Genomic DNA, 15,279 nt, shown 5'->3' on the forward strand with positions numbered 1-15,279 from the left:
TCAAATAAATCAACAGCAAAAAAATTCCTTCAACAGTAATTCATATAAATGTACTGTATGATATTTTATCAGTAAAGGACTCAACCATGCATGCTGGCTAGGTTTGGTCATTGAGACAGTATGCTGTAGTTGTCGTTTCAAGGGCCAAACACAAGCCTTGAAGGTCTGAAAGGTCCTTACACATTATGTGGTCCTCTTTTAGTCCCCGACTCCCTGCAACCATCCGTCTAACTAAAGCATTGGCCCACTTCCTGGCTTAACAGGGGCAGTCTGATTCAAGGCTCTAAAATTAGCAGCCGGCAGGGCACTGGTAGCCTTCCAGGGGATGTCCAACTCTTATTTAGTAAAACTCTGCATTGCTATGGCTGCTACACTTAGAAGTGCTGATCTATGACCAGGACCCCTCTGTCCATGTCATATTACTCATTATAATCTAAAAGCCCAAACTGATCGAATATCAGCACTCTTACTTTGGTCCTACTCTTATTTAGTAAAACTCTGCATTGCCAAGGCTGCTACACTTAGAAGTGCTGATCTATGACCAGGACCTCTCTGTCCATATCATGTTACTCATTATAATCTAAAAAGCCAAACTGATCCTAGATCAGCACTCATACTTTGGCACTACTCTTACCTAGTAAAACATTGCTGCATTGCTGGCTGCTACACTTAGAAAGAGCTGGCCACTGCAGCACAAAGTTGATCGACCTTGCAGCCCAATCAAGCCCAAATGTGGAGGAGGTCAATACTCTTTAAGGTTACAGTAGAGAGCAGACCTTTAGAAAGGTCTAAGATTAGAAATGAAAGGCAAAGGTTAGCTGATTGGCCAGTGGTACTGTAGTGACTGTACACATGTAAGAGTCAAGGACCAGTTTTACTTGAGCTTTAGTGAATTGACTAGTCATTGATGCCCAGTTTGCCAACCTAAGTTGAGCTGTAACAGATTTGCATTTGTACAACGGGCTGGGCATCTGCCCAACCGGCCAATCAGAGGTCTAACTTATATAGAGGTCAGAATTGTAGTGTAATCGATGATATGACAGCAAAACGACTTTTCCTCTCCTATGTAAAACACGTTCTACACTGCATTAGATTGAGATTGACAGGGCCACATTGTCTGGTGCCTGTCGTGGCCCTCACTGTACATCCACATACACCGTCTGTAATATGAGGCCCTAGGCCATGCACTCTCATATACCAGACACATGAGACCTATAGGCTTCATATATAGTCAATGGCTATAGGCATTGCACACGTTGGCAGGTTTCCATAGGTCTATAACTGACCACCTGGACGTGGCAGAGAGCCAAGAATACACCACCTATCATCTCAAATATACTTATCATCTCAGATCATGTCAATGCTACTTTGACCAGTTATGGTGTACAGTTCCAGCTCATCTAAATTCAATACAGTCAGTTCACATTCACACTCTTCCTACTGCTGAGTAGTCGAAAGAGTAGAAGCTTGAAGACAGATGTGTGAGTATTTTATGCAGAGTCAGGAAACGCAGCCGTCGCCTTCGTCATGTCTAGCTTGTTTTATAGTAGACTACTGTCTAATATGTTAGTACAGTATGGGTTGTTTTACAGTAACCTACCGTCTAGTACAGTATGGGTTGTTTTACGGTAGCCTACCGTCTAATATGAGAGTAAAGCATGGGTTCGTTTACAGTAGCCTACATATGATACTGTATTACAGTTTGGGTTGCTTTACAATAGTCTACTGTATAATACGGTAGGACAGTATGTCTTTTTTTTTGTTGCCTACCATCAAATATGGCAGTACAGTATGGGTTGCTTTACAGAATCCTAACATCTAATACAGTAGGACTGTATGGGTTGGTTTACAGTAGCCTATAGTCTTATACGGTAGTACAGTTTTTTTTTTTACAGTAGCCTACCGTCTAATACAGTAGGACATTGTGGGTTGTTTAACAGTAGCCTACCGTCTAATATAGGCAGTATAGTATGGGTTGTTTTACAGTAGCCTGCCATCTAATACGGTAGAACAGTATGGGTTGTTTTACAGTAGCCTGCCATCTAACACGGTAGAACAGTATGAGTTGTTTTACAGTAGCCTGCAGTCTAATATGGTAGAACAGTATGGGTTGTTTTACAGTAGCTTACCTTTCCTGTGTCTCATTCTAGGACAGAACTAACCGTACATAGTCTCTGGTGACAGACATTTAACATAAACTGCTAGCCAGCGGCAACACACAAAATATTTGGTTCCCTACATAACACTGTGTGCCTCTTGGCTCGGTAGCTGCACGGTAGAGTAGAGTAGAGTGATGGTGGTGGTGGTGGAGGGGGGTCTGGGCTCTGCCTACATTGGCTGGTACTGTACAGTAACTACAGTGAGTGTTGGTGAGGTTTCTGTGTTCTCTCAGTGAGTGGTGGTGAGGTTTTTGTGCTCTCTCAGTGAGTGTTGGTGAGGTTTCTGTGCTCTCTCCGTGAGTGGTGGTGAGGTTTCTGTGCTCTCTCAGTGAGTGGTGGTGAGGTTTCTGTGCTCTCTCAGTGAGTGGTGGTGAGGTTTCTGTGTTCTCTCAGTGAGTGGTGGTGAGGTTTCTGTGTTCTCTCAGTGAGTGGTGGTGAGGTTTCTGTGCTCTCTCAGTGAGTGGTGGTGAGGTTTCTGTGCTCTCTCAGTGAGTGGTGGTGAGGTTTCTGTGTTCTCTCAGTGAGTGGTGGTGAGGTTTCAGTGTTCTCTCAGTGAGTGGTGGTGAGGTTTCTGTGTTCTCTCAGTGAGTGGTGGTGAGGTTTCTGTGCTCTCTCAGTGAGTGCAGCCTGACAGCCTGTTGACTGTCTTTATCAGTTCTTCACCAGCACCATGTGGTCAGTGAGAGGCTGAGAGCAGTCAGATGGATGGCTCCAAAGCAGAGGGCAGTCAGGTCGTTCCCATAAAGATACAGCCCTACCAACGTCAGAGAAATGAATTCTAGTTCCACTAGAGATGGTGATGCAGGCTTTGGTTCCACACAGTTTCACTGCTGTTGATGTTGATGTAAGATACTTACATAAAAGGGTCGTTCCATTTGATTTCAATCACTTTTTGACTGCACCCTTTTTGATTTCAACTAAATGTTTCTCTACATATTTGCAACTTTCAGACCTGAATGCCAAAGCATTTTGGAGATAAGAGGTGCTCAAAGTTGACCCATGTCTCATACTCCACCCTGCCATGTCTTCATCACTGGAAAATATAAATCGTTGAGTTTAATATAATTTAAAAGCTTACAAACAGGGTTGTCAAAAAATGTAATCATTTTCTTAAAAAAAAATATATATATTAAAATGATTTTTCCTTTAACATCAAATATCTAAAAACATTTCATTTTCGCATATGTTGTAGCTTAGATCCTATTTTACAGCATCTGATGTGTTTGTGTTGTTCCAGTCATCGGTTGAGACACAGTAGACTCTAGAATATAGACATGGATGTCTCATGGTAGGGAGGCATCTGCAAAATGCCTCAACTTCAAGCACCTCTATCTCCTAAATGTTCTCCATTCTGGTTCAAAAAGCCCCTTTCTGACACTTCTAACAGGGGTAAATATGTCTGGGAAGTTACATCCAAAACTAAAGGGATGTGGTCAAAAAGGGATTGAAATCAAATGGAACGACCCACAAGTCTATTCACACGCTGGGAATTGTACTGTAGAGAAATGTGTCGTTGGTATTGAATGGCGAATGGATTAAACATAGCCTATCATTTGAAGTCATCGTTTTACAGACGATCTGCAGAAGAGGATCCACAGTGATAACGGATTACAGTACATTGCTTTGAAACCACAAACATCTCCTATTGACTCAATGCATTGTCATCGCACTAGCATGCAGAGCATGTACCAAAAGATTCATGTGACCAGCTTAACATGTACGTTGTCCATCTGAAATAACCCCCGGTCAAAGTGGTCTCGACTCGCAGACCGTTTGTGTGAAGTGCTGCTGCTACCCCTTTTATTTTCCATTCATGTCCGATAATGGTATCAGGCTTGACCTCTGACCTATAGGCATACCAGACAGAGTCAGACAGCAACTGGAATGATCAAGACAAGTGGAAAAGAGGCTAGGTCAGGGAGGGAAACATGAGACCCCCACCAATCCTCTACCCACCCTGCTACACTGATCTATTCCAGACCTTGAAGGCCCTTCACCACCTCTCCCATTCTAGCCCTGTAAAAATAGACCCTATTTTTCACTAGCAAGAACCCTAAGTAAGGCGACAGTCTAAATTCATGAGCCATGTAGATGTGTAGGTCTAAATAAAGCCCTGGTGGTGAGGTGTGTGGGATATTGACAGGACGAGCAAAGTATTTCCACAACACTTTATTTCTTTAAACTGTCAATTACATTACAACAATTACAGCTGTGTTAAAAAACAACACCAAGTGAATTAAGTGCATTTTGCAGCAATTCAAGTTTTCAATAGTTTGACAGACAACGATATATTATACACAACATGAATAATGCTTTGCTATATTTTTCGATTTTTTTTGTTCAATCTAGTCTAGACTTGAGCAATGTACATTATGTGAAAAGAGTTCAAGTGTAAACTTTGTTATTTCCATGAGATATCTATTTCAGTAGATATCAAAAAACGGTACCGTATAAACACGTAGAAATACAAAAGTATAAAAAAAAGAACAAGTCTAAACAAAATGTTGCATTTTGTTAGTGAAAAAAAACTACTTTTCAGAATTGCACTTTCCACCTTGGCTCTAAATTGTGTATTCACCACAGTGAATATCCTAGTTATAACTGGTTGATAAATAACTAGTTACTCTTTCTAAAAAGCAGCTTGTTCATCAAACCAATCCTTATCTCTTAGTCCAAACCTCTCCTCAACTGCAATAATACAGTACTTCTAATACAGTCTTGAGTTAGAGTTTTACTATTCCTCCTCTTCTTCCTCCTCTTCTTCTTCCTCCTCCCCTTCTTCTTCCTCTGTCACCACATCATCATCATCATCATCCCCCAGTCCAAAGCCCATTTGGTACAAGATGACCTCCACGTCTTCTGTGCACAGTGTAAGGTGCTCCATGTTCTCGAAGCCAGGCTCGGGCCTCTCTAAGTTGGAGCCTTTAGCTGCCTCTTTGGCCTGTGCGATCAGCTCCTTCCCACTAATCAGGAACTCGGCTGCATTGCCCTTCTCCATGGTCTGGGCCGCCTTCTCCTTTAGGTTGATACTAGCCTGGAGCTGCTCCGTGTACCTCTCCACCAGGGACCTCAGCAACCCCAGCTTCCTCTCCTCCTCCTGGGTGATCTTTTCCAGGAGCTGGCCCTTACGTTCCTCCAGGATGGCATAGAGCAAGTCGAAGCTCTCCCCCAGACGTCTCTTCTGAAGCTGGCTGTTCTCCTCGATGCTCTTGCATGTGTCCTCCATCTGAGCCATCACGGCCTGGACACAGCTGTTACCCGCCGCAAGGAGATCTATGGCGTTCCGCAGCTCGGCCTTCTGGGTATCGTAGATGCTCTGCAGGGGTGACACCTCACAGTCCTTGTGCTGGCCGAACACTTTGCACATGGAGCAGGTGGGCGTCTGGCAGGTCACACAGTAAATATTGATGCGCTCGTCCTCGTGCTTCGTACACATGGGCTCCTTGGTGTCTTTGTCCTTCAGCGGTGGGTCTGCAGCGTTACTTCCTACTTCTCCGCCGCCGCTCTCCGGCTGCTGCTTGTAGATATCAATGATGTTCTCCACTAGCAGGTTCCTCTGCAGGCCGTAGACGCCGTGGCGGTCCAGGACGACCTCGAAGCGGCAGGTGGGGCAGCGGAAGATGCCCCCGGAGTAGTGGTAAGGGTTGCGGGAGTCGTAGAGGTCGCTGGCGCAGCCGCGGCACAGGTTGTGTTGGCAGGGCAGGATGACTACGGGCTTCTGGAACATCTCCAGGCAGATGGGGCAGCTCAGCTGGCTCTCCAGGCTCTCCCTGGGGCTGGGCTGGTGCGTCACCTGGCCGGTCTGGATATCCATGTCTGGATAGATGTGTTTCTCTGTTCTCACAAGGTATAAGTCCTTAAAGTTCAGAGTAGGTGGCCTAGGCGCTTTGTCTTAGGTGGTGTGGCTCTTTCTCTGTCTGTCTCTCCTTCTATTGCAGTCTGCTATAGGGACTGCTTTCTCCACTTGGTTTATTTTGATCTAGCCACTCTCCGGCCACAGCTGACGATTTATACCGCTGGGCTGGCCGTGACACCCGAGCCTCCACGTGGTCTGAGGCACGGGTCCCACCCTTTGCTTGTTTGCAAGGCTCAATTCGGAGATAATTAACCCCTTCTGGCCCCGGCACATGCCATACTTAGCAACACCCCCTGTCCCGCCCTCCCCTCTCTCTCTTTCTGTGGGAGGGGCTAAATCAATAGACAACTGGCCAAACAACCTCCAATAACAACAGGTATCGTCACCCACCACACCACAATACACGATTAGGGTCGTTCACATCTGTTTACATCTTTGATTGACCCCTTTCGGCCTCTGCAGAAATAGGTCAGACGTAATGCATATGCCTTCTCATAGCCAGACATTAGGTATGTTATAAATTCATCTCTCGTGGACAGACTACGTAAACATAAAATAAGCATCTGACCAAATTATGCAAGATTTTAGTTTCTGGGTTAATGGAGATTAGTGATAACATAAACATGTCCACATTCTGGCGTTATGCAGAGAAATTGTAAACATGCTGGTTTCCTTAAAGATGCTCTAGCAGACTGTAAATCTAATCCATGGCTGACAGAAAGAAATGCAGATTTGACAGAGTAAACAACGTAGAAATGAATGAATGAACACAAGTTGTAGAATCCACATAGTTTGTAATAGAGCAGGTAGAATGTGCCATATTGCTCTACTATACGTCTACAGAGAAGAGTGACTGAGCTGGTAGTACACACTATAGAAATAGAATGTCATGTCCTATCCTCTGCCAGGTTCCTCTCCCCCTCTTCCTTTACCCTGTACCCCTGCATAGCCTAAAAGACAGACTGTGTGTGTGTGTTGCACAACTCTGGAAAGTTTGGGGGTTGTAAACATTAAGTTATGTGCCCTCATCGACACCCCAGCAGGACACGGTCGACCCAGTCCGGGCGATCACAGCAGCTTGTGCAATACTGTCCACATCACACACCACAACAAAGAACATCCATGGTCCTCATTGAGCCGCTCTGAAAACCAGCAACAACAAAATAACAGGTGTTGTACACAGGGGGGTGTACTCATGCACATGGGCTTGGTTGCAGGGGTGGCATCCCAAACATTTCCACCGTGGAGGGGGGTTGTGTCAGGTTGTGACACGTTGGAGGTGTAGGGGGACATTAGCCACGTGGGTGTAATCATGTCAACATGCTGGATATGGCTTAGAGAAGAAGATGGGGCCGATCGTCTGTAGTTTAGGACAGACACACAGTATACTGACTGTCATCTCTACCTGCACTGGTTCACAGGTACTGTAGTTTAGGACAGACACACAGTATACTGACGGTCATCTCTACCTGCACTGGTTCACAGGTACTGTAGTTTAGGACAGACACACAGTATACTGACGGTCATCTCTACCTGTACTGGTTCACAGTTACTGTAGTTTAGGACAGACACACAGTATACTGACGGTCATCTCTACCTGCACTGGTTCACAGGTACTGTAGTTTAGGACAGACACACAGTATACTGACGGTCATCTCTACCTGTACTGGTTCACAGTTACTGTAGTTTAGGACAGACACACAGTATACTGACTGTCATCTTTACCTGCACTAGTTCACAGGTACTGTAGTTTAGTTCACCTGTAGCCCAGATAGCTCACCTGTAGCCCAGATAGCTCACCTGTAGCCCAGATAGTTCACCTGTAGCCCAGATAGCTCACCTGTAGCCCAGATAGCTCACCTGTAGCCCAGATAGCTCACCTGTGGCCCAGATAGTTCACCTGTAGCCCAGATAGTTCACCTGTAGCCCAGATAGCTCACCTGTGGCCCAGATAGCTCACCTGTAGCCCAGATAGCTCACCTGTAGCCCAGATAGCTCACCTGTAGCCCAGATAGCTCACCTGTAGCCCAGATAGCTCACCTGTGGATGCTGTGCCGGATAACAGACCTTCCTTATTATCTTGTGTGTAATGATATCATCACTGAATGGTGCTTTCTAGTACACAACATTAGATTTTGAATCATGAATAGATCATCCATCCTTTCATCTGTTCACCCCAGAAAACACTCATAAAATATACATTCACAGTTTGAGTACATCAACAGCCATGTAACTGACCACTCCAGCATCCCTAGAGTACCACAACAAACGCATGAGGTTGTGGTGATGCAAGACTTCTCTGAACCTGCCTGTCCCAGCCCTTCCAGTAATGTTGAGAGACAGTCATGTGCTGCCTGGTCCTGCAGTGGGTGGTGCTATGGGACAGGGGGAAGGGAGCAGACAGGGTAGACAGTGTACTTCAGAGAGAGATATACATGTGTGGTTCCAGGAGACCAGTGGCGGGGGGAAAGGGTCACACTCCTCAAAATGTCAGCAGGCGCATCACAGGCCAAGGCCACTGGCACCAGTGGATGAGGGCGGGAGGAGCTACGGGAGGACGTGCTCATTGGCTGGAATGGAATACATGGAACGGTATCAAACACATCAAAAGTTTGGAAACCACTTGACTCCATTCCATTTATTCCATTCTATCCATTACAATGAGTCCGTCCTCCTATAGCTCCTCCCACCAGCCTCCACTGACTCGCACTAATAATGAAACCCTAGCCTGGAATCCAAACGTATATGCATGAATCAGAGCAAACTCCAGGCTAGACCGAGAATGTGGTTATGTAATATGCATGTTGTTGTTGTTGTTTGTGTTTGTTGATTTTCTGTTTCTTGTTGATCACTTTATCACTGAATTCTATTTGTTTTATCTGGGAACCCAGGACCAACTGTTGAATGCAGTGGACAACTCCTCGATTAGTTGACAGTTGCTTTAACAGTGTGTCATGAGAGCCTTATGTACACATTGCTAAAAACATTGTGTCAACTCTTCTATGACATCATCAGTGTGTGCCGGGTTACCAAGGTAAATAGTCAGTCATGAAACGAACCACTAGATGGCGAACCTTACCATTTATTTATCTGATGAGACAAGTTTCAGCATTGACCGCCTTACTGGCATGATGCGTGACTGACTGAGTTTGAGAGACTGACTACTTTTTTCCACACAGACATATGCACAGACACAGACAGACACATACACAAACACACCCTTAAATGTCAGTTGTTTGGAAACTAAATTAATTTGTTTCCCCCCCTATGGCACAATAACGTATCCAATGAGACTGAGTAATCTGAGAGAATGTTTGTGTTCTTGTGACAATCAAAGACAAACAATCAAATGTATGTTTCCTCTGTGGTGCCACTCAGATACATATCAGCTGTCCCATCGCCATGTCAGAGCCCTGCCAAAATGAATGATCCATTGTGCTGTTGTGTATGGAAACACAATGATGGGGACTGACGTGGGGAGGATAAGTGGCTGAAGGAGGCCTAGGACCTACTGGCGGAGGATCTTAATTTGATCACACTTTTTGAGAATTTTCCTGTACAGAAGGAAATGCAAACCTATAGTGTATTTTGAGGTTTGAAAAATATTCTAAAGTTTGTGATTTCGACTTTAAAATGTCAGACTTGATTCACCCTAATGAAAAATGTATCAGCCCCTACAAAGAATGTCCATTAATTGTAATTCACATAATAATTCACATTTCCTGTTGAGGCAGGATCATTTTCCTGCTGTAGCAAACTGAATCAAATTAAGATCCTAGGCCACAGCCCAGGCACAGGACTGCCAATATGGGCAGGAACAGGAACTAGGCAGCAGGAAAGGTCAGCCTTAGCCCGCCATCTTGTATAAACACCCTTTCTGTCTCTGAGACTGTTTAATTCCCTGGAAATCAAGGTCCACTTTGAGACATTATGCCATTCTGAGGGTCCTGCCCTGTTCTGTTCTGTTCAGCTCTGTTCTCAGTGGTTTTCCCACGGTCAATTAATATACATGTCAGAATGTTTCCATTTTGGTTTTATAATGGCATATAGGGAGAGAGAAGAGGAGAACATCAACGTTGCCACTCATCAAGAGAAATAGAAGTGATTGAAACGTGGAAACCTGGGCCCTTGTCCACAAACCGTCTCAGAGTGCTGATCTAGGATCAGTTTTGCCTTTTAGATCATAATTAATAATATTATATGGACAGATCCTAGATCCCCACTCCTACCCTGAGACACTTTGTGTATACGGCCCTGACAGTAGACTGCCCTTTCACCAAAGTCCTTCTACCGACTGTGTTTTATTTTGATTTATTTCACCTTTATTTAACAAGGTACGCCAGTTGAGAACAAGTTCGCATTTACAACTGCGTCCTGGCGTGTGTGTGTGTGTGTGTGTGTGTGTGTGTGTGTGTGTGTGTGTGTGTGTGTGTGTGTGTGTGTGTGTGTGTGTGTGTGTATTGTGTGGTAGAGGACAATGCAGGGATGTGATCTTACTGTGGCCATTCACACAGACCATGGCCATGGCAAGAAGAGGGTTAAAGTCTTATCTCTCTGTTCTCACACCAGTCAGGCTAAAGGTCAGCTTCCTTCTCTAGCCTGACCTTTCTCTCTTGCCTTTGGACAAATGTACATGTTATGTTATTTTAACATGGCTTTGGTGTTTATTTATCAAATTGGTATGACATTCATGATGGAGGGTGGATGGAGTGTGTATTTTGCAGTACTAAAATGTTACGTCATTACGAAGATAAGTTTTTAAATCATTTTTAGATGCTATCTTGATACCCAACAGACGTAGCAACAGAGTGTTATTTGTTGTCCCGTTACTTCTTGAGAAATGGTTGTTTTATTTCCCAGAGAAGACACAACATACTGTAGAATCTTGTCACAGCAGTTACTCTTTCAGATGTCTTCAAACAGAAGGGTTTGTTTTCACCGAATATTACACTACAGCTCCCATTTCAGCCGGCTGAAGTCAGTTGAATCATGAATCTCCCAAATAAATGTGTATATTCATCAGACAGTTAAAAGACAAATAGTTGACTCCCAACCCAACAGGGGTAAAGGAGGCTCCAATTAGTAGTGATCTCTCTACCAACCTTTATGGCTCAGTAATCCCTTCGGAAGGAATACGGAGGTTCTCGTCCCTCAACCCTGACGAGTTTCATGTTTGCAGGACTCACACATGAATCATGAAAAGCTTCTGGACTATTGAATATGACTTTCAGTTCTGTCTGCTTGAAAATGTCCTTTGGGCATTACATAACGCTCATGACACAATGTTAGGTCACAAGTTCACAACCCTCCAAGGTCTTTGCCCCTATCTAATCTTTTGAGCAACATCCTTTATTTACTAGACTAGCTGTCAAAATAAACCGTTTTTTTTATTCAGCGGTGGTTTGTTTCCAGGTTAAACACTTCTAGAGCATTGAGGTTGGCTCTAAAAAATACTGAACATGAAGGAGTACTCCCAGTCCAGCCTGGTCTCATAAACTAGACGTAACATAGTAAACACCCAAAATTTATATGTTACGTTTGATATTGTTACATAAGACAGAAGGTTACTTAAGAAGGCTAAAGGCTAAAACAAAAGTAGGGTGGTTGGTCAGGGTGAATAGGTAGGCGTATTACGCGAGCATCTAGCAACCCAGAGGTTGCGTGTTCAAATCTGATCTCGGTTGAGATTAGCTAACTTTAGCTAATTAACAACTTACTACTTTTTAGCTACTTCGCAACTACTTAGCATGTTAGCTAACCCTTCCCCTAACCCTAACCTTAACCCTTAACCTAACTCCTAACCTTAACCCTAACCCTAACTCCTAGCCTAGCTAATATTAGCCACCTAGCTAATGTTAGGCCACCTAGCTAAAGTTAGCCACCTAGCCTCCTAATGTGACGTGGTAAGGTTAGACCCAGGTGCAAAGAGTCCAGATGAGTAATCAGTATTTGAGGATAAACATAATATTTCACAGTACACTGGAAAACTAACTCAGGAAACGACCGCACACGGTAAACATTTCAAGCTTCTGCAAAGGACAACAGAAAACACAGGGAATTCATAATGAGTAAATTGGACACACCTGAGTGGCGTTAATGTCTCTAGGACGGTCTCTGCCATCCTCTGGTGACAGGTGGAACCATGAGCCCTAATTAATGTTAGCCACAACACATTGGAATTCATAACATATCATATGAATTGTAAAAGTAACAGATCATACAAAATGGATGATGGACAGTCACAAATAAGTGGAGTGTCCTATATTTACATTTACTATGTTATGTCTACCCCTGAGTCCAGGTTGCCCAGTCCAGTTATTATTCCCATGCCCCTACTCTGCCTGCCTGCCTGCCTGGCTGGGCGGAAGGCGTGAGAATGTGGTTGCCTAGTAGTGTCATTGTTTACTGTGCCAGCCCCAGCGTGTGAGCCCTCACCCCTGCTTGTGAGGCCCTGGCCCACACTGTGCCCGCCTGGAGCCACTGGCGTCCCCTCAGTCTCCGGGAATGGAGTTTCCATCCAGGGGCCTCCCTGGCGCCAGAGTGATGCCAGCCCAGATCTCTCAACTTTGATTGAGGACTCAACCAGGGTTTTACCAGGCTCTCACTGAGATGTTTATTGTGTTAATTTATTGTGTGTAAGTTTACAGCGTCATTCATCCCCATGCCTGTCCTCTTCCCCCCTTCTTTTTATGTTGACACACAGACAAATATATATAGAGCATAATGGCATGTCCATCGCACTCCAGACACAGCTTTGATCCATTTAGAGATGAAAGGATGTTTGGCTTAATAGATAGAGCTCACTGGTACTTCCTCCTCTCACGTACTGCTGTGTCGCCTGGCCCTAAACTGCTGTCTCCGTTTGAGTCTGTATACCTCAGACAGCTCTGTGGCTTCAAGTGTTTTAAGTCAGAGGGCCTCTTTTTTAAAAAAAAAGATCTGTTCAGATTGTGGGATCTCCTCCTATAAGCAGCCTAGGGGCCTTGAGAACAAAACACCATCTGAAAAGATACTGCAGGATTTCCCTCTCCAGCCTTTAAAAACAGAAGACTATTGTATCGTTGAAGATGTTCCATATTACATGTTTTGGAAAATAGGTAAAGAAACCGTCCGAGTCACACAGAACATTTTGTGTGGAGGCAGTTTGACTATAAATGATTTTGTGAACATGATGTGTGGAGGCAGTTTGACTATAAATGATCTTGTGAACATGATGTGTGGAGGCAGTTTGTCTATAAATTATTTTGTGAACATGATGTGTGGAGGCAGTTTGACTATAAATGATTTTGTGAACATGATGTGTGGAGGCAGTTTGTCTATAAATGATTTTATGAACATTTTGTGTGGAGGCAGTTTGTCTATAAATGATTTTGTGAACATGATGTGTGGAGGCAGTTTGTCTATAAATGATTTTGTGAACATGATGTGTGGAGGCAGTTTGACTATAAATGATTTTGTGAACATGATGTGTGGAGGCAGTTTGACTATAAATGATTTTGTGAACATGATGTGTGGAGGCAGTTTGACTATAAATGATTTTGTGAACATGATGTGTGGAGGCAGTTTGACTATAAATGATTTTGTGAACATGATGTGTGGAGGCAGTTTGACTATAAATGATTTTGTGAACATGATGTGTGGAGGCAGTTTGTCTATAAATGATTTTGTGAACATGATGTGTGGAGGCAGTTTGTCTATAAATGATTTTGTGAACATGATGTGTGGAGGCAGTTTGACTATAAATGATTTTGTGAACATGATGTGTGGAGGCAGTTTGTCTATAAATGATTTTGTGAACATGATGTGTGGAGGCAGTTTGACTATAAATGATTTTGTGAACATGATGTGTGGAGGCAGTTTGACTATAAATGATTTTGTGAACATGATGTGTGGAGGCAGTTTGACTATAAATGATTTTGTGAACATGATGTGTGGAGGCAGTTTGACTATAAATGATTTTGTGAACATGATGTGTGGAGGCAGTTTGACTATAAATGATTTTGTGAACATGATGTGTGGAGGCAGTTTGACTATAAATGATTTTGTGAACATGATGTGTGGAGGCAGTTTGACTATAAATGATTTTGTGAACATGATGTGTGGAGGCAGTTTGACTATAAATGATTTTGTGCGTTAACATCCATCAGGCAGAGTCACACAAGATCCACCGCTGGGCACACAAGAGATTAGACAATCATGCTGTATCCTCGACTAATGGAATTAATGCTCAAACATGTTGAACCGGTAAATCAAAGGGATATTTGCGTCTGTCCGCCATGTTGCCTGTTCTCATGGGGCTCCTCTCTTTTCTCAGCGGTGCTGGTGAAAGACGGGTGGGTTTTTGGTAATATACTGAAGCAGATAGTACACAGAGCAAAGAAGATCAGCATTGACTGACTGACTGACTGAGTGACTGAGTGACTGGCTGACTGACTGACTGACTGACTGACTGACTGGCTGACTGACTGACTGAGTGATTGATTGACTGACTGGCTGACTGACTGACTGGCTGACTGAGTGACTGACTGAGTGAGTGACTGACTGAGTGACTGACTGACTGACTGACTGACTGACTGAGTGACTGAGTGACTGACTGATTGACTGACTGGCTGACTGAGTGACTGACTGACTGACTGACTGAGTGAGTGACTGACTGAGTGACTGACTGACTGACTGACTGACTGACTGACTGACTGAGTGACTGAGTGACTGACTGACTGACTGGCTGACTGACTGACTGACTGACTGACTGACTGACTGACTGACTGAGTGAGTGACTGAGTGACTGACTGACTGAGTGACTGAGTGACTGACTGACTGACTGGCTGACTGAGTGACTGAGTGACTGAGTGACTGACTGACTGAGTGACTGAGTGACTGACTGACCGACTGGCTGACTGAGTGACTGACTGGCTGACTGACTGACTGGCTGACTGACTGACTGGCTGACTGACTGACTGGCTGACTGACTGGCTGACAGAAAATCTGGTTGCTGACCATTGAGGAAGTCACATTATTTATTTTGGTGGCCACAGTGTTTGGGTTTACGGAGTAAAAATGTCCTCAGTTGAGACTCTTCTCGGAGATTTATAATGATGGATTGGTTCAACAAAGTATTTTACAACGTTTGAACGGATGTTGATGTAATCTAAAAGTGTTACAACATTTGGGGAGAGGAATTTCAACCCGAGAGAAAAATAGTTCCTTCTGGTTATTTATATATTGTATGTTTTTTATTTAACTGAATTAATGTTAATTGACATA

The 15,279-nt window shown here is 44.0% G+C and overlaps 1 protein-coding gene across 1 annotated transcript; it reads right to left on the minus strand.

Annotated features, from left to right (window-relative positions):
- Positions 1–4,313: 4,313 nt before the first annotated feature.
- On the minus strand, positions 4,314–6,050 carry LOC110516772 (E3 ubiquitin-protein ligase TRIM63-like). Its single transcript, XM_036982488.1, has one exon. It carries the CDS (start codon positions 5,971–5,973, stop codon positions 4,894–4,896), a length of 1,080 nt encoding a protein of 359 aa, XP_036838383.1. The 5' UTR covers positions 5,974–6,050; the 3' UTR covers positions 4,314–4,893.
- Between the last annotated feature and the right edge of the window lie 9,229 nt (positions 6,051–15,279).

Source organism: Oncorhynchus mykiss, chromosome 7 (assembly GCF_013265735.2).
Source record: "Oncorhynchus mykiss isolate Arlee chromosome 7, USDA_OmykA_1.1, whole genome shotgun sequence".
Classification (NCBI taxonomy): Eukaryota; Metazoa; Chordata; class Actinopteri; order Salmoniformes; family Salmonidae; genus Oncorhynchus; species Oncorhynchus mykiss.